This window comes from Dendrobates tinctorius, unplaced genomic scaffold (genome assembly GCF_039654945.1).
Source record: "Dendrobates tinctorius isolate UK_male_01 unplaced genomic scaffold, ASM3965494v1 ptg000070l, whole genome shotgun sequence".
Taxonomy (NCBI): Eukaryota; Metazoa; Chordata; class Amphibia; order Anura; family Dendrobatidae; genus Dendrobates; species Dendrobates tinctorius.
The window spans coordinates 81,044,145-81,067,812 of record NW_027361738.1 but is presented as its reverse complement, the minus strand read 5'-3'; the positions used below and the strand labels follow the sequence as shown (position 1 = coordinate 81,067,812).

The following is a 23,668-nucleotide window of genomic DNA, read 5'->3' as shown; positions in this document are numbered from 1 at the left end:
TTTTTTGTACATGTTACTGTAGCTATTCATACATTCACAAGTAAATGTAAGCTATGTAGGGTGCTGTATGTTATGTAATACATGTATGCTAAACAAGTGGATGTAAGAATGTTCAGATGCGTTCTATGTACAAATGTGACTGTAGAAATACAGCAAATGCATTATTTATACCACTTAAATGGAAATGTACATGTCATGTATTATGTAACACATTATATACACACACACTCATAGGATAGAATCAAGTGTAAACGTACAAGTACAGTGTATGTAATGTATGTAGCACAGGAATGGATTACTGTAACACAAACCTGTAGAATTACATGTATGTAGGTTATGTAAGTGTACAGTGTATGCATGTATGCTTGAACGATAAATGCGGGTGACTGTAGATGCATGTCAGCTTGTAGGGTGTGAAATTGTGAATGTACAAGTAACTGATAGGATATGAATACTACATATATAAAATAGGACAGGCTGACATACATCTACACTCACACGCCTTTATCGTTCAAGCATGCATACATCATATGTCCTTATTTGGAAAACCAATTAAGAAAGAGGACAAAAACCTACAGCGATCAATAAAAAGGTAATCATACACAAAGTGAGAGCAGAAGACACACAGCCATGCTTTGTTCTGCTCAATTTAGAACCAAATCAACAACTTGGAAGTAGCGATCCGGGAGACCGCAGGACCCAGAGCGATCCGGGAGACCGCAAGACCCAGAGCAATCCGGGAGATTGGGGGACCCAGAGCGATCCGGGAGATTGGGGGACCCAGAGCAATCCGGGAGATTGGGGGACCCAGAGCAATCCGGGAGATTGGGGGACCCAGAGCAATCCGGGAGATTGGGGGACCCAGAGCAATCCGGGAGATTGGGGGACCCAGAGCAATCCGGGAGATTGGGGGACCCAGAGCAATCCGGGAGATTGGGGGACCCAGAGCAATCCGGGAGATTGGGGGACCCAGAGCAATCCGGGAGATTGGGGGACCCAGAGCAATCCGGGAGATTGGGGGACCCAGAGCAATCCGGGAGATTGGGGGACCCAGAGCAATCCGGGAGATTGGGGGACCCAGAGCAATCCGGGAGATTGGGGGACCCAGTCACTCACTCCGCACACACACTAACTACTCCGAACATGTTATATCCCCTCCACTCGTCACCTGTTCTGCATCTTTGATGTTACAAAGAGTCCGTAGGTTCCTCTTACCCACCTCCAACACTCAATGCAAAGACAGCTGACCAAAGATTCCCAAATGTTGTTGAGGGTCTACAAGCCATAGAAAGCCCCCAGACACCAATCACTACAAAGACATGTCAACAAGATGGCGCCCAGTTGACTCATAGTGGACGTCAACAGTCATGATGAGAATCTGAAGAGCTCTCCTTAAAAATGGAGAAAAAATAATGACTACTCACACTGTACGGTGGGGTGGGCAAGGAAATTTTGGAGACTACTTTCAATATGTGGCCATTTTTTTTGTGGCTGACGTGGGTGATGGAGGTGTTCACCACTACGGCATTTTTGTCATGCAAATCCAAAGTGAAAGGGTACGGTTCCGGCAACGGGATCAGAGACTCCACTTCGTAGGAGTCTTCTTCTTGGCCGACGGGCCAAAGGCCCCTGAGAGTGTCCGATGACCACAAAGACTTGTGCGAATCCATTGGAGGTGATGAGGTTGCGGAGACCTCCGCTTCTAGGAAAGCCTCTTTATGACCAGAAATCCAGACATGATGCTAGGACAGGACATAGTGAGCGTCTGCGGCGGAGAAGAAGCACCATGAGTGGTCAGGAGAAGGTGCAGGCGGCATTAAGCAGCATCCTTAAATGGACCATATAATCCTACGGCTTTGGAAGTGTCCACGTTTGCAAAGGAGGGAAAGTCTAAGCTCCGGCCACATCATGCAAAGCAGGTTGTACTGGGAGAGTCCATCGGAGAAAGCTCAGCAGGACTCGATACGGAGTCTGTTGTCACCCAGTGAAGGTCCTCATAGTAACCAAGGGGCAGGAGATGTCCGCCGCCACAAGTGCCAACTTTTTACTCGTCTGCACTTTGCAATATCCGGAACGTCTTCAATCCTTCATGACAAATCTGTTGCCTCCCACAGTGCAAAAAAAAAAAAAAAAATTGCTTTGCTCTCTGCCTTCCGTGTGAAAGAGACACAGGCGGAGAGGAGTGGCCTGATACCTTCGGGCAGGTAAATATTAACCCTCTGACAGCCGGCAAAGCACGCAGCCGGGAGTCTCACAACAATGCAGAACACCGAGCCTGGAGGCACAAAGTGCAGAAACGCACCCACGTAGCCATCTACATCAGTACCGCACACGCTACAATGGGCGGCCATTGTCGTCAACTCGCCTTACGAGCATAAACCAGCAGATATTGTGCAAGGGCAAGCAAAAATAAATAAAAAAAAAGAAACATTAAAAAAAATCATTACAAAATTTTTTTAAAAAAAATCAAACGATCACTCAACAATCCCCCGACTATGCATGTTCAACTTTGTGATCATAAATCAGCTGAGAAGAGCGCAGAAAAAGAGGCAGATAAAAGCTTTTAATGATCTGAAAAATCTGCATGAGCTGAATGAAGGATTCTCAGTTAACTCATTCTGCATAAAGCAATAGACAATACAATACAGAAGCTATAGATGGTGCAAAATGTTTAACAAAAGCCATGTGAAATCAATTTTTAGCCTCAAATACATATATTTAAAAAAAAAAAAAAAAAAAAAATTGTCTCTGAAGATGGACAACCCCTTTAAAGGGAAACTGACAGTAGGGCTGACCCTCCTAAGCCATCTATGCGAGTATATAGGTCACAGAAAGTTAATAAAATGATACCTTGATGTCTCCGATCCAATGTCTTACTCCAGAGAGATCTTTGTCTTTCTTAATATGTAAATGAGCTGTTAAGATCTATTGGCCAGACATAGACCTCCCTGAGAATCTGCCTTCAGAGATTATTGTAAAAGTGAGACATGTAGATCAGGAGAGCAGACTGTCAGTCAATATATGTCTCAAACTCGCAACGCCCCCATTCATTTACAATATTCTCTGGAGTCTGATTCTCGGTTAGATCTATGTCCGGCCCATAGATCTTAACAGCTCATTTACATATTAAGAATAAAGTGGATATCTCTGGAATAGGACATCGGATATCAGATTTCAAGGTATCATGTTATTCAGCTTCCTAGGACCTACATGCCCATATAGACCGCTCAGGAGGGTGGATCCTACTGACAGATTCCCTTTAAGTCATATTACAAACTCCACCTTTCGTGATTAAACAAAAATAAATTATTTGTCACCAACCCACAACAAAATCTTGGCATTCAAAGCTGATCCATGATGCAATTGTATCTCAACAATCATCCGACCACATCACCATCATTGGGTGGCCACCTATAGTATAAACATCACCTGGCTGAGCACCGTATTGTGATTCCTTATTTATTTATTTATTAAAGCAGGTCATCTGGCATTATTTCAGGGTATATTATATTAAAGTGAACATGTCAGAAGATATGTGTTGCCCAAATCAGGGGTATCATGCATCAGACACTGGCTGTGCGATCACGCACATGTAGGCAGAGGTTTGCCAGTCACGGTCAGCGGGTGGCGAAGCGAGGATCGGTCTCCGACGGCTATTAAACATGCGTGGCTGGGACTCTAAAGGCAGTGGCTGATACATGCTACCTAAGCTCTGGGCAGTGGCTGATACATGCTACCTAAGCTCTGGGCAGTGGCTGATACATGCTACCTAAGCTCTGGGCAGTGGCTGATACATGCTACCTAAGCTCTGGGCAGTGGCTGATACATGCTACCTAAGCTCTGGGCAGTGGCTGATACATGCTACCTAAGCTCTGGGCAGTGGCTGATACATGCTACCTAAGCTCTGGGCAGCATGTATCAGCTGACTGGTTCCCTTTAATCCAAAAGAAACTATATCGATACTAGTGATGAGCGAACGTGCTTGGATAAGGTGTTATCTGAGCATGCTCGGGTGCTAACCGAGAGTCTTTCACGTGCTTGAAAAATATGTCAGAGTCCCCGCGGCTGCATGTCTCACGGCTGTTTGACAGCAGCAACACATACAGGGATTATCTAACAAACAGGCAATCCGTTAATGTGTTGCAGCTGTCAAACAGCCGCGAGACATGCAGCCGCGGGAACTCAATTTTTTCAAGCACGCCGAAGACTCTCGGTTAGCACCCGAGCATGATCAGATAACACCTTATCCCAGCACAACTGCTCATCCCAAATCAATATTTTCTAAATTAACACTGGGGGTCCTGTGATCTTTTCCATATTTTTTCATGTAACACTCAAAAAGGTAAAATGTATTTTATTGGAATTGTATGTCATATACCAACACAAAGTAACAAGGTGATAACCTGCTGATCGTTGGTGGTCCAACCATTGGGACCGCCAGCGACCCTGGAACCACAATAACAGGGCTCTCTTAGCCCCATCCTGAATGGATCGAAGATGCGCATGCTCCATTCATTGTCTGTGGGGCTTCCCGAGATAGCTGACTGATGTACTCGGCAGTCCCATAGACAATGAGTGGAGATGTGGCTGTGCAAGCACACCTCAGGGATATTCAGGACGGGGCTGCAAAGCCTTGTTCTCATGGTTCCAGCAGTCAGACTCCCAGCGGTCATCAAGTTATCCCCTATATGAATGAAGGAATGGATTAAAGAGTAAGTGTATGAATAAATAAAGTAAAGCACAAATCCATGAATGAAGAAATTAACATAATAAGAAAAGAATTAAGGAACTATTAGGAGTAAATGTGATGGGATGTAGCAGAGCCGAGCTGCGTTTTCTGATGAAACTACAACATTTTCTTACCGCCGAGTGTTATCACAAAGCATAGAGTAATCCCTTTAAGTAGCAAAAATCAGCTCTGCTACATCTCTAAAATCATAATTTATCATGTACATGATGCTTTAACCTTCTCTGCCCTCATTTCACAGGATAAACCAGCCATGGTGGAAATCTGGTGAGAATCCCAGAAAGGAAATGAGGCATGGAGAGAGAGTGAAATCACCCGTACTGTAACATCAGTGGAGGCGTTACGCAGAAAGTGTCGCTATAATACGAGAGGATTAAATATTTGAACTCAGAAAATGCTTAAAAAACCCAATTCCGGATTCATCCACAGATCGTGAACGGCGCGGTTTGGATGTTGTGAAGCTCCTTCTCCATTTACCTGGAAGCCAAACCCTGCGCCATGTACGTAGCTCTTACAAAAGGAAAGTCCAGCAATATCTTTACATGGCCAGTCCGCTCCTCCGCCAATGAGAAATCAGCGTTTGAATTCATATACAAATTAGGCTAAAGAGCTATGGTAGATCTGAAGCCTCTGTCACTCCAGCTCTATTCCCTGCCCAGCGCCGCCTCCTTCTGCCTGACTGACAGCCTCTATGTTCTGTAACTTCAGGCAAAGGAGCCATCAGTCAAACAGGAAGGGAAATAGAGCTGGAGTGACAGAGGCTTCAGATCTACCATAGCTCTTCAGCCTCATTTTCATATGAATTCAAAGCCTGATTTCTCAATAATGCAGGATCGTACTGGCCATGTGATGGTATTGTTGGACTTGTCTTTGATAGAGCTACATGCTTTTATTAATAGCTTGTGGGATGAAATCCTGCTGACAGATTCCCTTTAAAGACCTGGAAGAAAGAAGCCGTGCCGTGACCAATGCCCATGGAGTAAGGCTAGATATGCACTGCTGGATCTCACGGTAAACAAAATATCTCCCTCATAAATAAAGGATTGGGCATGCTGGAGTCCAATATGTACGATCCTTCCCGTCAAAATCTGCATTTGGGAAGAGGGACAAGTCCATACACATTAGATTTTCTGAGGGTTTGGCTTTCTCACTTTTAGAGGGCATGGGCGCCTTTAGGCCAAAATTTCTGGCTTCTGGATGGGTTTTCATGAAGCTGAAAACCCTAAAATGCACTACACAAATCCGCCATTCAGGATTTAGGAAAAGCTGGATGCCACACCTTATGGGAGCCATGTTGGTTGCTACCCAGGTTTCCCAGTAACAGATATAACAGAGCAGCTGATTGGAGCTTTTACAATTTGTCATACCTGGTTGCTTGTATCGGTAATGGCCTCCAGGAGTTTCTCCACCGCGGCCTGGAGTCGGGTGCTGATGTTCAGTATCTGAGCTTCGTCATTGGGGCTTATATCCGGTCTGGAAAATGCTTCATCTGCGAGCTGCAGGGGTACATTCAGCTCCTCCTCAGCCGCTTCTGACCAAATCCCTGCACCTTCTATTCCGACACCAACGTCGCCGTCATCTGGACCGACTGCGGAAAATATAACAGTAGTCATTAATAGTGCGATCGTTTTGATTAATTTGCTGGCATCAAAGAGCACCTTCCTCTCCCACGGGAGGACCCACCACATCCCTGCATTACATGGACGCAGTATTGATTTCAATGGGTGGGGTGTAATGCTTCATTTCCCCTGTGGGGGAGCTGCAGAGGAATTGAGCAGCTGCTCGCTGGTGTTTTCCTGGATTCCACCAAGTGATTGCATGATGCCCATATACTGCATGACCTGGAGGTAAATGATCAAGGTGGGGCCCCTTCTAATACAAGGGATGAGGCCCACCACCCCAAAAAAGGCAATTTTTACAGGGAAAAAAAAAAAGAATGCAAAAAACCCCAGAAACAAATGTGCAATAATAACGTGGAGATCTGTACATCTGTTGTCGAGTTTCATATTTTCTATATGTTTTCTTCTGATCTTCAGAAACATTTTTCATAATTTGCTTCTTGTTTACCATAAAACTTAATAGTTAGCGGCAGATGGATGCATGCGGCGCCAATTTCTAACATATGTCATCTTATTCCCGACGGCTCTACATATGGAGCTTTGCATGATACAAATATAAGCCGCACATTTTATCCTTCATTTAGGGGGCGCAGCTAGTCCTTGCAGAGACCACCATTTATCATAGGGAGACTTTTTCTGACAGCCCCATAGAAAATTAAGGGGAAAGGCCCCATAATACCGCTGATACTGCTGGGGGAAAGGGGAAAGGCACCATACTGCCACTGATACTGCTAGGGGAAAGGCACCATACTGCCGCTGATACTACTGGGGGAAAGGCACCATACTGCCGCTGATACTACTGGGGGAAAGGCACCATACTGCTGTTGATACTACTGGGGGAAAGGAACCATACTACCACTAATACTGCTGGGGAAAGGCACCATACTACCGCTGATACTACTGGGGGAAAGGCACCATACTGCCGCTGATACTGCTGGGGGAAAGGGGAAAGGCACCATACTGCCGTTGACACTGCTGGGGAAAAGCACCATACTGCCGCTGATACTGCTGGGGGAAAGGGGAAAGGCAACATACCACTGCTGATACGATTGGGGGAAAGGCACCATACTGCTGCTGATACTACTGGGGGAAAGGCACCATACTGCCACTGATACTGCTGGAGGAAAGGGGAAAGGCACCATACTGCCGCTGATACTGCTGGAGGAAAGGGGAAAGGCACCATACTGCCACTGATACTGCTGGAGGAAAGGGGAAAGGCACCATAGTGCCGCTGATACTGCTGAGGGAAAAGGGGAAAGGCACCATACTGCCGCTGATACTACTGAGGGAAAAGGCACCATACTGCCGCTGATACTGCTGAGGGAAAAGGGGAAAGGCACCATACTGCCGCTGATACTACTGAGGGAAAAGGGGAAAGGCACCATACTGCCACTGATACTGCTGAGGGAAAAGGGGAAAGGCACCATAGTGCTGGGGGGAAGGCACCATAGTGCCGCTGATACTGCTGGGGAAAGGCAACATACTGCCGCTGATACTGCTGAGGGAAAAGGGGAAAGGCACCATACTGCCACTGATACTGCTGAGGGAAAAGGGGAAAGGCACCATAGTGCTGGGGGAAAGTGGGAAGGCACCATAGTGTCGCTGATACTGCTGCGGTAAGGCAACATACTGCTGCTGATACTGCTGGGGAAAGGCACCATACTGCCGCTGATACTGCTGAGGGAAAAGGGGAAAGGCACCATACTGCCACTGATACTGCTGAGGGAAAAGGGGAAAGGCACCACAGTGCTGGGGGAAAATGGGAAGGCACCATAGTGCCGCTGATACTGCTGGGAAAAGGCAACATACTGCCGCTGATACTGCTGGGGGAAAGGCACCATACTGCTGCTGATACTGCTGGGGGAAAGGCACCATACTGCTGCTGATACTGCTGGGGGAAAGGCACCATACTGCCACTGATACTGCTGGGGGAAATGGGAAAGGCACCATACTGCCACTGATACTGCTGGGGGAAATGGGAAAGGCACCATACTGCTGCTGATACTGCTGGGGGAAATGGGAAAAGCACCATACTGCCGCTGATACTGCTGGGGGAAATGGGAAAGGCACCATACTGCTGCTGATACTACTGGGGGAAAAAGGGAAAGGCACCATACTGCCGCTGGTACTGCTGGGGAAAGGCACCATACTGCCGCTGATACTGCTGGGGAAAGGCACCATACTGCCGCTGATTCTGCTGGGGAAAGGCACCATACTGCCACTGATACTGCTGGGGAAAGGCACCATACTGCCGCTGATACTGCTGGGGAAAGGCACCATACTGCCGCTGATACTGCTGGGGAAAGGCACCATACTGCCGCTGATACTGCTGGGGGAAAGGCACCATACGGCTGGGGGAAAGTGGGAAGGCACCATACTGCCGCTGATACTGCTGGGGAAAGGCACCATACTGCTGCGGATACTGCTGAGGGAAAAGGGGAAAGGCACCATACTGCCGCTAATACTGCTGGGGGAAAGGGGAAAGGCACCATACTGCCACTGATACTGCTGGGGGAAAGGGGAAAGGCACCATATTGCCGCTGATCGTACTGGGGGGAAAGGGGAAAGGCACCATACTGCCGCTGATACTGCTGGGGAAAGGCACCATACTGCCGCTGATACTGCTGAGGGAAAAGGGGAAAGGCACCATACGGCTGGGGGAAAGTGGGAAGGCACCATAGTGCCGCTGATACTGCTGGGGGAAAGGCACCATACTGCCGCTAATACTGCTGGGGGAAAGGCACCATACTGCTGCTGATACTGCTGGGGGAAAGTGGGAACGCACCATACTGCTGCTGATACTGCTGGGGAAAGGCACCATACTGCCACTGATACTGCTGGGGAAAGGCACCATACTGCCACTGATACTGTTGGGGAAAATGCACCATACTGCTGCTGATACTGCTGGGGAAAGGCACCATACTGCCGCTGATACTGCTAGGGAAAGGCACCATACTGCCGCTGATACTGCTGAGGGAAAAGGCACCATACAGCTGGGGGAAAGTGGGAAGGCACCATAGTGCCGTTGATACTGCTGGGGGAAAGGCACCATACTGTTGCTAATACTGCTGGGGGAAAGGCACCATACTGCCGCTGATACTGCTGGGGGAAAGTGGGAAGGCACCATACTGCCGCTGATACTGCTGGGGAAAGGCAGCATACTGCCGCTGATACTGCTGGGGAAAGGCACTATACTGCCGCTGATACTGCTGGGGGAAAGTGGGAAGGTACCATACTGCTGCTGATACTGCTGGGGAAAGGCACCATACTGCTGCTGATACTGCTGGGGAAAAGGCACCATACTGCTGCTGATACTGCTGGGGAAAAGTGGGAAGGTACCATACTGCTGCTGATACTACTGGGGGAAAGGCACCATACTGCTGCTGATACTGCTGGGGAAAGGTACCATACTGCTGCTGATACTGCTGGGGAAAAGGCACCATACTGCTGCTGATACTGCTGGGGAAAGGCACCAAACTTCCGCTGATAATGCTGGGGAAAAGTGGGAAGGCCCCATACTGCTGCTGATACTGCTGGGGAAAGGTACCATACTGTTGCTGATACTGCTGGGGAAAGGCACCATACTGCCGCTGATACTGCTGGGGAAAAGTGGGAAGGCACCATACTGCTGCTGATACTGCTGGGGAAAGGTACCATACTGTTGCTGATACTGCTGGGGAAAGGCACCATACTGCCGCTGATACTGCTGGGTGAAAGTGGGAAGGCACCATACTGCTGCTGATACTGCTGGGGAAAGGTACCATACTGCTGCTGATACTGCTGGGGAAAGGCACCATACTGCCGCTGATACTGCTGGGGAAAGGCACCATACTGCCGCTGATACTGCTGGGGAAAGAAACCATACTGCTGCTGATACTGCTGGGGAAAGGCACCATACTGCCACTGATACAGCTGGGGGAAAGTGGGAAGGCACCATACTGCTGCTGATACTGCTGGGGAAAAAGCACCATACTGCTGCTGATACTGCTGGGGAAAGGCACCACACTGCTGCTGATACTGCTGGGGAAAAGGCACCATACTGCTGCTGATACTGCTGGGGAAAGGCACCATACTGCTGCTGATACTGCTGGGGAAAGGTACCATACTGCTGCTGATACTGCTGGGGAAAGGTACCATACTGCTGCTGATACTGCTGGGGAAAGGCACCATATTGCTGCTGATACTGCTGGGGAAAGGCACCATACTGCCGCTGATACTGCTGGGGGAAAGTGGGAAGGCACCATACTGCTGCTGATACTGCTGGGGAAAGGTACCATACTGCCACTGATACTGCTGAGGGAAAAGGGGAAAGGCACCACAGTGCTGGGGGAAAGTGGGAAGGCACCATAGTGCCGCTGATACTGCTGGGAAAAGGCAACATACTGCCGCTGATACTGCTGGGGGAAAGGCACCATACTGCTGCTGATACTGCAGGGGGAAAGGCACCATACTGCTGCTGATACTGCTGGGGGAAAGGCACCATACTGCCACTGATACTGCTGGGGGAAATGGGAAAGGCACCATACTGCTGCTGATACTGCTGGGGGAAATGGGAAAAGCACCATACTGCCGCTGATACTGCTGGGGGAAATGGGAAAGGCACCATACTGCTGCTGATACTACTGGGGGAAAAAGGGAAAGGCACCATACTGCCGCTGGTACAGCTGGGGAAAGGCACCATACTGCCGCTGATACTGCTGGGGAAAGGCACCATACTGCCGCTGATACTGCTGGGGAAAGGCACCATACTGCCGCTGATACTGCTGGGGAAAGGCACCATACTGCCGCTGATACTGCTGGGGGAAAGGCACCATACGGCTGGGGGAAAGTGGGAAGGCACCATAGTGCCGCTGATACTGCTGGGGGAAAGGCACCATACTGCCGCTGATACTGCTGGGGAAAGGCACCATACTGCTGCGGATACTGCTGAGGGAAAAGGGGAAAGGCACCATACTGCCGCTAATACTGCTGGGGGAAAGGGGAAAGGCACCATACTGCCACTGATACTGCTGGGGGAAAGGGGAAAGGCACCATATTGCCGCTGATCGTACTGGGGGGAAAGGGGAAAGGCACCATACTGCCGCTGATACTGCTGGGGAAAGGCACCATACTGCCGCTGATACTGCTGGGGAAAGGCACCATACTGCTGCGGATACTGCTGAGGGAAAAGGGGAAAGGCACCATACTGCCGCTAATACTGCTGGGGGAAAGGGGAAAGGCACCATACTGCCACTGATACTGCTGGGGGAAAGGGGAAAGGCACCATATTGCCGCTGATCGTACTGGGGGGAAAGGGGAAAGGCACCATACTGCCGCTGATACTGCTGGGGAAAGGCACCATACTGCCGCTGATACTGCTGAGGGAAAAGGGGAAAGGCACCATACGGCTGGGGGAAAGTGGGAAGGCACCATAGTGCCGCTGATACTGCTGGGGGAAAGGCACCATACTGCCGCTAATACTGCTGGGGGAAAGGCACCATACTGCTGCTGATACTGCTGGGGGAAAGTGGGAACGCACCATACTGCTGCTGATACTGCTGGGGAAAGGCACCATACTGCCACTGATACTGCTGGGGAAAGGCACCATACTGCCACTGATACTGTTGGGGAAAATGCACCATACTGCTGCTGATACTGCTGGGGAAAGGCACCATACTGCCGCTGATATTGCTAGGGAAAGGCACCATACTGCCGCTGATACTGCTGAGGGAAAAGGCACCATACAGCTGGGGGAAAGTGGGAAGGCACCATAGTGCTGTTGATACTGCTGGGGGAAAGGCACCATACTGTTGCTAATACTGCTGGGGGAAAGGCACCATACTGCCGCTGATACTGCTGGGGGAAAGTGGGAAGGCACCATACTGCCGCTGATACTGCTGGGGAAAGGTACCATACTGTTGCTGATACTGCTGGGGAAAGGCACCATACTGCCGCTGATACTGCTGGGTGAAAGTGGGAAGGCACCATACTGCTGCTGATACTGCTGGGGAAAGGTACCATACTGCTGCTGATACTGCTGGGGAAAGGCACCATACTGCCGCTGATACTGCTGGGGAAAGAAACCATACTGCTGCTGATACTGCTGGGGAAAGGCACCATACTGCCACTGATACAGCTGGGGGAAAGTGGGAAGGCACCATACTGCTGCTGATACTGCTGGGGAAAAAGCACCATACTGCTGCTGATACTGCTGGTGAAAGGCACCACACTGCTGCTGATACTGCTGGGGAAAAGGCACCATACTGCTGCTGATACTGCTGGGGAAAGGCACCATACTGCTGCTGATACTGCTGGGGAAAGGCACCATACTGCTGCTGATACTGCTGGGGAAAGGCACCATACTGCCGCTGATACTGCTGGGGAAAGGCACCATACTGCCGCTGATACTGCTGGGGAAAGGCACCATACTGCCGCTGATACTGCTGGGGAAAGAAACCATACTGCTGCTGATACTGCTGGGGAAAGGCACCATACTGCCACTGATACAGCTGGGGGAAAGTGGGAAGGCACCATACTGCTGCTGATACTGCTGGGGAAAGGCACCATACTGCTGCTGATACTGCTGGGGAAAGGTACCATACTGCTGCTGATACTGCTGGTGAAAGGCACCATACTGCCGCTGATACTGCTGGGGGAAAGTGGGAAGGCACCATACTGCTGCTGATACTGCTGGGGAAAGGTACCATACTGCCGCTGATACTGCAGGTGAAAGGCACCATACTGCCGCTGATTCTGCTGGGGAAAGGCACCATACTGCCACTGATTCTGCTGGGGAAAGGCACCATACTGCCACTAATACTGCTGAGGGAAAAGGGGAAAGGCACCATACGGCTGGGGGAAAGTGGGAAGGCACCATAGTGCCGCTGATACTGCTGGGGGAAAGGCACCATACTGCCGCTGATACTGCTGGGGAAAGGCACCATACTGCTGCGGATACTGCTGAGGGAAAAGGGGAAAGGCACCATACTGCCGCTGATACTGCTGGGGAAAGGCACCATACTGCCACTAATACTGCTGAGGGAAAAGGGGAAAGGCACCATACGGCTGGGGGAAAGTGGGAAGGCACCATAGTGCCGCTGATACTGCTGGGGGAAAGGCACCATACTGCCGCTGATACTGCTGGGGAAAGGCACCATACTGCTGCGGATACTGCTGAGGGAAAAGGGGAAAGGCACCATACTGCCGCTGATACTGCTGGGGGAAAGGGGAAAGGCACCATACTGCCGCTGCTCGTACTGGGGGGAAAAAAGGGAAAGGCACCATACCGCCGCTGATCCTGCTGGGGAAAGGCACCATACTGCCGCTGATACTGCTGGGGGAAAGTGGGAAGGCACCATACTGCCGCTGATATTGCTGGGGAAAGGCACCATACTGCCGCTGATACTGCTGGGGAAAATGCACCATACTGCTGCTGATACTGCTGGGGAAAGGCACCATACTGCCGCTGATACTGCTGAGGGAAAAGGGGAAAGGCACCATACAGCTTGGGGAAAGTGGGAAGGCACCATAGTGCCGTTAATACTGCTGGGGGAAAGGCACCATACTGCCGCTAATACTGCTGGGGGAAAGGCACCATACTGCTGCTGATACTGCTGGAGGAAAGTGGGAAGGCACCATACTGCCGCTGATACTGCTGGGGAAAGGCACCATACTGCTGCGGATACTGCTGGGCAAAAGTGGGAAGGGACCATACTGCTGCTGATACTACTGGGGGAAAGGCACCATACTGCTGCTGATACTGCTGGGGAAAGGTACCATACTGCTGCTGATACTGCTGGGGAAAAGTACCATACTGCCGCTGATACTGCTGGAGGAAAGTGGGAAGGCACCATACTGCCGCTGATACTGCTGGGGAAAGGCACCATACTGCTGCGGATACTGCTGGGCAAAAGTGGGAAGGGACCATACTGCTGCTGATACTACTGGGGGAAAGGCACCATACTGCTGCTGATACTGCTGGGGAAAGGTACCATACTGCTGCTGATACTGCTGGGGAAAAGTACCATACTGCCGCTGATACTGCTGGAGGAAAGTGGGAAGGCACCATACTGCCGCTGATACTGCTGGGGAAAGGCACCATACTGCTGCTGATACTGCTGGGGAAAAGTACCATACTGCCGCTGATACTGCTGGAGGAAAGTGGGAAGGCACCATACTGCCGCTGATACTGCTGGGGAAAGGCACCATACTGCTGCGGATACTGCTGGGGAAAAGTGGGAAGGGACCATACTGCTGCTGATACTGCTGGGGAAAGGTACCATACTGCCGCTGATACTGCTGGGTGAAAGTGGGAAGGCACCATACTGCTGCTGATACTGCTGGGGAAAAGTACCATACTGCCGCTGATACTGCTGGAGGAAAGTGGGAAGGCACCATACTGCCGCTGATACTGCTGGGGAAAGGCACCATACTGCTGCGGATACTGCTGGGCAAAAGTGGGAAGGGACCATACTGCTGCTGATACTACTGGGGGAAAGGCACCATACTGCTGCTGATACTGCTGGGGAAAGGTACCATACTGCTGCTGATACTGCTGGGGAAAAGTACCATACTGCCGCTGATACTGCTGGAGGAAAGTGGGAAGGCACCATACTGCCGCTGATACTGCTGGGGAAAGGCACCATACTGCTGCTGATACTGCTGGGGAAAAGTGGGAAGGGACCATACTGCTGCTGATACTGCTGGGGAAAGGTACCATACTGCCGCTGATACTGCTGGGTGAAAGTGGGAAGGCACCATACTGCTGCTGATACTGCTGGGGAAAAGGCACCATACAGCCACTGATACTTCTGGGAGAAACTGGAAAGGCTCCATAATGCCGCTGATACTGCTGGGGGAAAGGCTCCATACTGCCCCCGATACTTTTGGGAGAAACGGGAAAGGCTCCATACTGCCCCCGATACTGCTGGGGGAAAGGGGGAAGGCACCATACTGACACTAGATCTGCTTAGGAAATACTAGAAATCCCGTATCAATGTTATTGATACTGGTAAATATTTCAAAATATTTCAGCGGTAGATTACAAACAGTTACTGTGATAAGTGCTTATCTTCAAAATCTAAAAAAAATACATAATATTGTATAATATTACGCTTTTTTATACTTTTATATTTTGAGCATAAGCACTTCTATAACCACACATATAGACTGTATATACACTGTACATATAATATAGTAAGTTTGGGTGTAGTGGAGGTATTCAGAAACCATATCTGTGAGTGCAGCGCCACATAGTGCACAAGGTAAGAATTACACACAGCGCTCCTTAGCACACTTTGCTTACATGCTCTGAATAAGAATATATGACAATTAATGGTGGAAGGGGTCATGCTAAATTGATGGGTGTTAATTCTTTGGATTTGTCATCTTGCTAGTCAAGGTCCTAGTACCCTAGGGGTTAACAACGTGACTCCCATTTACCTGCATTACATTGCGAAGTAGCAGCAACATACAGCAATCTCTGTGACGAAGTCAAAGTCGCCGTCTCACCCCAGCCTAAGAGATCACCCAGTGGGCACCACTATAATAACTCTCCATCGTGCCAATAAAGGGTCAGCGTCGTGCATGACATCTCCCCCTCCCATTATGGCATTGGCGGCCCTTCTTTACAACTTGCACTGATCTTATACACGATTCGCAGGTTTTCACTTATTGCAAATCTCTATATATAAAAATCAATGTGTGTGTGTCACTAAACAATCACGAAGTATCTTTCACTTCACCAGAGCTGTTCAAAAGAAGCCAAGCTGTGATTAGTTGCTATGACCAACAGTTTTCCTTGCAACCAATCACTAAGCATCTCTCATTTCATCAGAGCTGGTTAAAAGTAGCTGAGCTGTGATTGGTTGCTATTCGCAAGTTTTCCCACTTGACAACACCTCAGCAGACACTGTCATGGTGGGAGAAATCTAGCATCCCCAGGAACATAAGCTCCCAGCCATCGTCTGCCCCCCAGAAAGGAGCAGTGAGTACATGACAGAAATGAATCCCCCCTCCCGTGTGATATCATTAAGTGACATACATGAATGTAGGAAAGTGCACATATTAAATGTCATGTGGATTTAATATTTTCTCACAGACAATTCTGCATTATTGATGTGTTACTGTGCTCTGATGCTGTGAGTTTTTTTAAAGTGCTACTTTCCCCATAATTCACCTGAATATACCCATATAACACGTAATGCTTTTCCCATAACAACCCATTAAATATGATACTATACTGCATACAGATGCTGTACATCCATGAGCAACTCAGCCGGACAAATTACAAGTTGACCTGGGATCTTAGTGAACCATGTTTCTGAGCAATTTCACTATTCTACTTTTACTGGCTTTGACGGGATGATGCGGGATATTAAGGGTAGTAGTCCGGTGGCTCTGGCTAACGGGATGATGTGGGATATTAGGAGTTGTAGTCCGGTGGCTCTGGCTGACGGGATGATGTGGGATATTAGGGGTAGTAGTCCGGTGGCTCTGGCTGACAGGATGATGTGGGATATTAGGGGTAGTAGTCCGGTGGCTCTGGCTGATGGGACGATGTGGGATATTAGGGGTAGTAGTCTGGTAGCTCTGGCTGACGGGATGATGTGGGATATTAGGGGTAGTAGTCCGGTGGCTCTGGCTGATGGGACGATGTGGGATATTAGGGGTAGTAGTCTGGTAGCTCTGGCTGACGGGATGATGTGGGATATTAGGGGTAGTAGTCCGGTGGCTCTGGCTGACGGGATGATGTGGGATATTAGGGGTAGTAGTCTGGCGGCTGTGACGGGATGATGTGGGATATAAGGGGTAGTAGTCCGGTGGCTCTGGCTGACAGGATGATGTGGGATATTAGTGGTAGTAGTCCGGTGGCTCTGGCTGACGAGACGATGTGGGATATTAGGGGTAGTAGTCTGGCGGCTGTGACGGGATGATGTGGGATATTAGGGGGAGGAGTCCGGTAGCTCTGGCTGACAGGATGATGTGGGATATTAGTAGTCTGGTGGCTCTGGCTGACGAGACGGTATGGGATATTAGGGGTAGTAGTCCGGTAGCTCTGGCTGACAGGATGATGTGGGATATAATAGTGAATGTGGCTATGCGGCATGGGCGGGGTTATACACTCAGCTTTGCACACTAACTAACCGTAACCGTAGTTAGTTACTATGCCCAGGAAGTCGCCGGGCTCTTCAGCTAGTCACAATATAAATGCAAATAATAATGGATTTAAATCTGAGCATCAAAGATGGTGCAAGTTCTGGGCCAGAAGACGTGTCACAAAACACTAAGAGGCTAAACAGATATTCCTGGTTCTTTGTTAGGTTTCAGTTCATTCTCTCGAGAACTCTATTTAATTTCCATATTGAGCCCTTAAAGGGGATCGGTCACGCACCATAAATATGTAATTTTCTCACCTTCTGTAAATGCCGCTGTTCTCCAGAATCCGGGGTCACGTTCCTTTAGTTCCTGCGCCTCTCCATTCCTCAGATATGGCCTCCTCTTTCCTGTATGTAAATCTGGTCTTGTTAGGCAAGTGGACGTGTCCATCAGCTCTTCTGTCAGGACATGCCCCCTTGGCTAACAAGACTAGATTTATATATACATGGAAGATGGGCCATATCTCAGGAACGGAGAGGCGCAGGAGCAAAAGAAAAACATCGCCGGATTCAGGAGAAAAGCGGCTTTTATTCCAAGTAAAAAAAAAATAATAATTATATTTATAGCAAGTGACAGATTCTCTTTACACCTGCCCAGATCATATCCAGATGCACACTTCACTACATGTCCAGTGCTGAGGTTTCTGAATGCCCTTGCAACAGGTCATCACTTTAAAAAGATAAAAGTAACCCTTTAAAGAAAATAAGTGTTTTTTTTTTTATTACAAGCATTTAACTTCTTGATCAGGAAAAACAGAGAAAAATAGAAAAATATGACTTGATGTCTGTGTTTCCAGTATTGATAATCATCGCGGAGGACTGAACGTTCCTGCACAGAGATGAACATGGGGCTCCCGGGATGCACATTAGTGATTCATGTCGGCTCAGTGAGCAAGAGGCAGAAATCACTCAAGAAAATGATTATTTAGTCATGCCTGTACTTGCCGAGAGGAAAAAAAAACATGCCGTGTCCTGCTGGTGGAGTAATACAGTAACTCACTGCTTAGCTAATAAAATGCTATTAGCAGGGAAATGGTCAGCAGGTTTTTATACATGGAAGCAGTGGTATATGGCTGGAGAGACACTTATACTCCCCAGGAAAAATGATACCCTTTATGTAGAGGTCCGATGTGCCCATCATGTCACATGCAAATCAGGCTGGAAGTGCTCTGCGGGCATTAATGTACTTGGAAAAATCATTAACGCTCCCACCATTGGCGGGTAAAATCTAAAAAAATAAAATAAAATAAAACAAAAAAAAACTTTGACACTTTTGTTCTGCTGCTCTTTCTACGGCTTTTACCGCGCGGTAAAAATGATTTTTGACTGTGTTAGAGCTCACTGCGTTCTGCGGGTGAGTACAGTTCTTGAAATACCAAATTTTTATACCAGTAGATTAAAAAAAAAAAAACTTTCACAAAAGAAAAAATTAATTGTTATTTGGAGAATTAACTTTTTTTTTTTTTTTACAGTGTAGGGCTGACATTTTGGGCAGTGATCAATCGCTTTTTTTATTGGTACCACTTTGGCGTATATCTTTTTTTTATTTATTTATTTTTAAAAAGGTGACCCCCCAAAAAATGCAAAAAACAGCAATTCTGGCATTTTCATATGTATATATTTTCTTTTTCACCGTGTGGGATAAATAACGTAGTAATTTATTTATTATTATTTTTTATAATTTTTTCCATTTAATAAGTGGAGGGTTTTACACTTGTTATTTTTTTTTAATTAGTAAAACCTTTCGGGAATTTTTTTTCCCTATTTTTTTTTGTATTGAAATTTAATGTAAATTATTTTTGTATTGGAGTATATGGTAAATCTTGTGATCTGCGGCAGGATGGGAGCAATACAATGGCAGACACAGGGGCCATCAATGTGAGACCACGCAACCAGGGCAGGATTCCATGTGGTCTGAAGCTGTACAATGACAGCAAGCAGAGGTACTGTACATCATGAAGAATTGACATGGAAAGTATAAGAGAAGTCGTAGCTTTACGTGCCGAGGCTCTAACTTGAGGGCACATGACAGATTACGTCACTGCAGGCTTCACCTGCAATAACGATCTACAGGTCATTTCACTTGAGAGTTATGTAAACTTTCGCAATATAATTTCCTGTATGTGTCCACCAAGGTCGGTGCCAAAATCAGATCCCATTATTGCAAGGCGTAGTAAGGTCAGTCACTAATTACTGCAGGGCAGGTCCTAACATGCCCAGAAATAACTCGGTGTGCATGAGCATACTTCAGCCCAGAAAGGACAACTCAGCTCTTGACTGTGATGTGCTGGAAAAAAAAAAAAAAAAATACAGGCAAAGTGTAAGGCTCTGGGGAATAGACGACCGGGTCAGAGAAAATCTTGTGGACTGGTACCAAAAGTGGTCCAAGGAAGGACAACCGGTTAACCTCCACCAGGCTCGTGGATGCCCACATGGGCAGTGGGGAATGGCTGGTCTATTCCAAAATAAATGCTACTGTAAAGCAAACTTCCAAATGGGGTGTATGTATGGGGCAGAGTAGCAGCATACCGGTGCCCGTGCTGAACCCTGTCCACTTGAGCATCAGTACAGGACCACAGGGCAAAAGAAGAAGTCGTCTGGTCATATCTATTCCATCATGTGGATTGTCGGGTGTAGGTGCGTCACTTACCTGAGTAAGACAGGGCACAATGGTAAGAAGATGAGTCGGTGGAGGCGGTGTGCTGGGTAACCTTGCGTCATGGCACCATGTGGATGTGACACCCAATATTGTACACACCCATTATACCCCCCCCCCATTACGGCAGCAGCAGGATTCCTTAACGCCCCCGGCCACACCACAGGAACTGTACAGAAACGTGACAAAGAGAGTGGCTTTTATCCTAAGTCATATGGCAAGGCTCGTTAAAGGGTCGACATTGACTTTTAGGAGCGCTACTTCCAATAGGTGGCACTAGAACTCTAGTCCTCTTCTTCTCTGAAGAGACAATTTGCATAACTAGCATATTTCCAATCGATCATCTGCAGGATGGGCTGGGAAAACTATCCGATACCGCACCGAGGAACTTACGGGATATAAAGCGTCTCCTGCCATCATCTTGGTGCCAGGAACCACAGGATGCCTTCAGGGGGCTAACTGTGCAGTTGATCAATGTAAATTAATTTATTAAGTTTCGCAGGGTACTTTCACATTTGTTGGCCCCGTTGAGGCTTGAGTCTGAATCCTCCCAACAAAAAAAAAAAAAAAAAAAAAAAAGGGATTTGGACGTATGCGCCCATAGACTATAATGGTGTCGACAGCAAACGTGTGCTCTGCTGTGCCTCAATTTCAAATTTCGGGAGTGTACGCCTACTGGAGATGGACACCCAGATGCAGTCTACTACGTTACCGTGTCCGCCTCCAGTAGGCATACACTCCCGAAATTGATGCACGACAGAGCAAACGTTCGCTGTCGGCACCATTATAGTTTATGATCCCATAGGTGTATACTCGCAAATGTGTGCTGTGAGCTCCAATTTATCACCTGTCAATCATTATCCTACGGGGACAGAACGGGGTCTATAGTGTCCTGTCCCTGAGATCTAAAACCACCGCAACAACGAAATGGGCAAATGCCAGCCCTTCCTCCCTCGCACTAGCAAGGAGGTAGTGATTCAGCCTCCCCATGGGTGCCACCTCCTCCCCACACCGCCGACGCCTGGATCAACCAAATTACATCACTGATGCTGACGCCAAAAATTATTCTTTGTGGCTCTCCAACCATTAATTTAGGGAAGGCAGTGGCATGTGGATGACGGAAAAGTGCAATTTCTAGTGTAAAATCTCGTAATAAAAACGTAACCCATACCAGTTACGGTGATGGAGGAAGGAGACGCCACTTCACGGTCTTCGGATTCAGCGCTCCACACGTGCACTTTGGAAGTAGACTGACGTCTTCCAGATTTGTCCAGCAAGCCGACAACATGGCGCCCAATAGTCTCCTCTACGGCTCCTGTCGTCTTCACAACCTCCAGTAGAATCTTCAGTAGGTGTTTATTGGTTCTCTTCAGGCTTTTCCTATAAAAATAAATTACAAGGCACAAATAATTAGGATGATAACAGGCTACGAGGAAAAACACAAAAGCAAAGATTATCTATTTATATAATTGCCTTGTAATGTTTTAATTTCCTGTTCTGTCCAGATGTCACCACATCCCAGAATTCCAAGCGGAGGAAGTTCACCGACCGCCATATTGGGACACCGAAGTGATGGGGGTCTCAATATGGAAACTGCTGCTGGTACCAACCTATTGCGCGGTACCACCAGCGGAACACCGTCACACCACACACACACACTCTATACGCCGTAGGCAACACACAAACACAATCACACTTAAGCACTCATGCAGCCTCTTGCGCGGTACCACCAGCGGAACACAGTCGCACTGCGCCTGCGCGAATTCCGCGCAGGTGCAGTGAATCATTCGGCTGATCCCGGTGGCAGATGCGCGACGTGTCTACAGGCAGAGGAAGCCGGTCACATTAAAGCGGTTTTCCCACGAATGAAAGTTCATTTTAAAAATGGTCTGTGTCTGACCGTGTACAGAGCATACCACATCTCCTGGGCAGGGGAGGAAGCAAAAGACCATACTGACATTACAGCAGGAGATCACAGAGGATACATTTTGTGAGGTAAAATATTTCACTGACTGTTTATAAACAATATTTTACGTTTCAGCAAGTGATCAACTAGCTCAGATTATAACTTGTCTATGAGAATTGTGAGCAATGATGGTAGAAGCGGATATATAATCACCACATTGGTCTCTCTATGTTGGACAGACCATAAACAGTTTACAACACCCTAGAATTTATAGAGGAGTGTTGTTGTTAGTCCCAAACTATTTTAATTACGGGAAAGGCTATATAAAGTAGAGATTCAGAAAAACTGTCTCTGGATATGAGATTTATACTGAGGTAATAAGATTGAAAAACCAGTCCTAAGTTTGGGTTACTATCTACCGCATCTTCAAGAGCGGTTTGCGTGTCTTTCTGTTGTTTGTGTTTTTTGTACATGTGCACTTTTAATAGGGACTGTGGTCCTTTTTTAATGAATTTTTGAAATAAAGTAGATTAGTGTTATGTCTTAAGTTTATACATGACTGGCCTGCTGCAATACTTAAACAATATTTTACCTCACAAAATGTATCCTCTGCGATCTCCTGCTGTAATGTCAGTATTGTCTTTTGCTTCCTCCCCTGCCCAGGAGCTGTGGTATGTTCTGTACACGGTCAGACACAGGGGTGAGAGAGACAGAGCACAGGGGAGAGACAGCTCAAACGGAGAGAGCACACAGCACAGGAAGGAGAGAGACAGCAGACAAGGGGGATAGCACATGGGGTAGACAGGTCAAAGAAGAGAGCACAGACGGGAGAAGTCAGCACATGGGGAAAGAGAGAGTGGATAGGTGGGTGAGCACATGGGGGGGGGGATTCTCAACGCTGCAAAGCCTGCACCCATCGTGATATCACCGCCCTCCCGATGCGATAGCATCAGGCCTCCATATAGTATATTATAACAGGTATCACCCAGTGTAACATTGAGGCTCTCTGCAGTAACCACTAGGGGGAGCTGATAAACTTACTGCAGACAGGTTTATAACAGAGTTCAATGGATTTTTCGCCTTCAGCTCCCTCTAGTGGTGACCGCAGGAAAACAGTAATTTATCATCATTTAAAGGAAAACTGACACCAGAACCGTTCTCTGTTTTAGTGTCATGGCTGAAGACTAAAGCCACGTTCAAAAACATCACTGGTTTTTCTCCCAGCGTAGAGGTGAAATTGGAGCTGCTGAACCTAGACATAATTAGCGCAATAAATGTTAAAGCAAAATGCAAAAAAAGCTATAGTTGGAAGTGTATTCCAACTCATGACATTTATGATGTCCTTGCTTACTTGTTTCTAAAACTATAAATGTTTTTTAGGTTTTTTTTTCAGCTGTGACTGTAGATATAGTTGTGGTCGTGCCTGGTACTGTAGCTGAGTCCGTTTAAAGAGGACATGATGCATGGTCAAAAGTGTCCAGCTTTAGTCTTATTTTATTACTGCCGTTCCCTTGAGTAATTTTACATGGGGCTTTTGTGCCTATTTTTATGGTCTATTTTAATGGAGCGCTGCTCGTATGGTAATAATGCAGAGTAGACTAAAGA

General features: G+C 47.8%; 1 protein-coding gene across 9 annotated transcripts in view; it reads right to left on the bottom strand.

The window, feature by feature from the left end:
* The window catches only part of AKAP9 (A-kinase anchoring protein 9), a 234,048-nt gene that overhangs the window by 93,409 nt on the left and 116,971 nt on the right, over positions 1-23,668 (bottom strand). For all 9 annotated transcript variants that reach the window (XM_073581981.1, XM_073581974.1, XM_073581976.1 and 6 more), the window contains 2 exons: positions 21,329-21,537; positions 6,115-6,335 (listed from right to left, as the gene is read on the bottom strand). In XM_073581981.1, the coding sequence (XP_073438082.1) occupies positions 6,115-6,335; positions 21,329-21,537 (430 nt within the window). The remainder of the gene's footprint in view (positions 1-6,114; positions 6,336-21,328; positions 21,538-23,668) is intronic.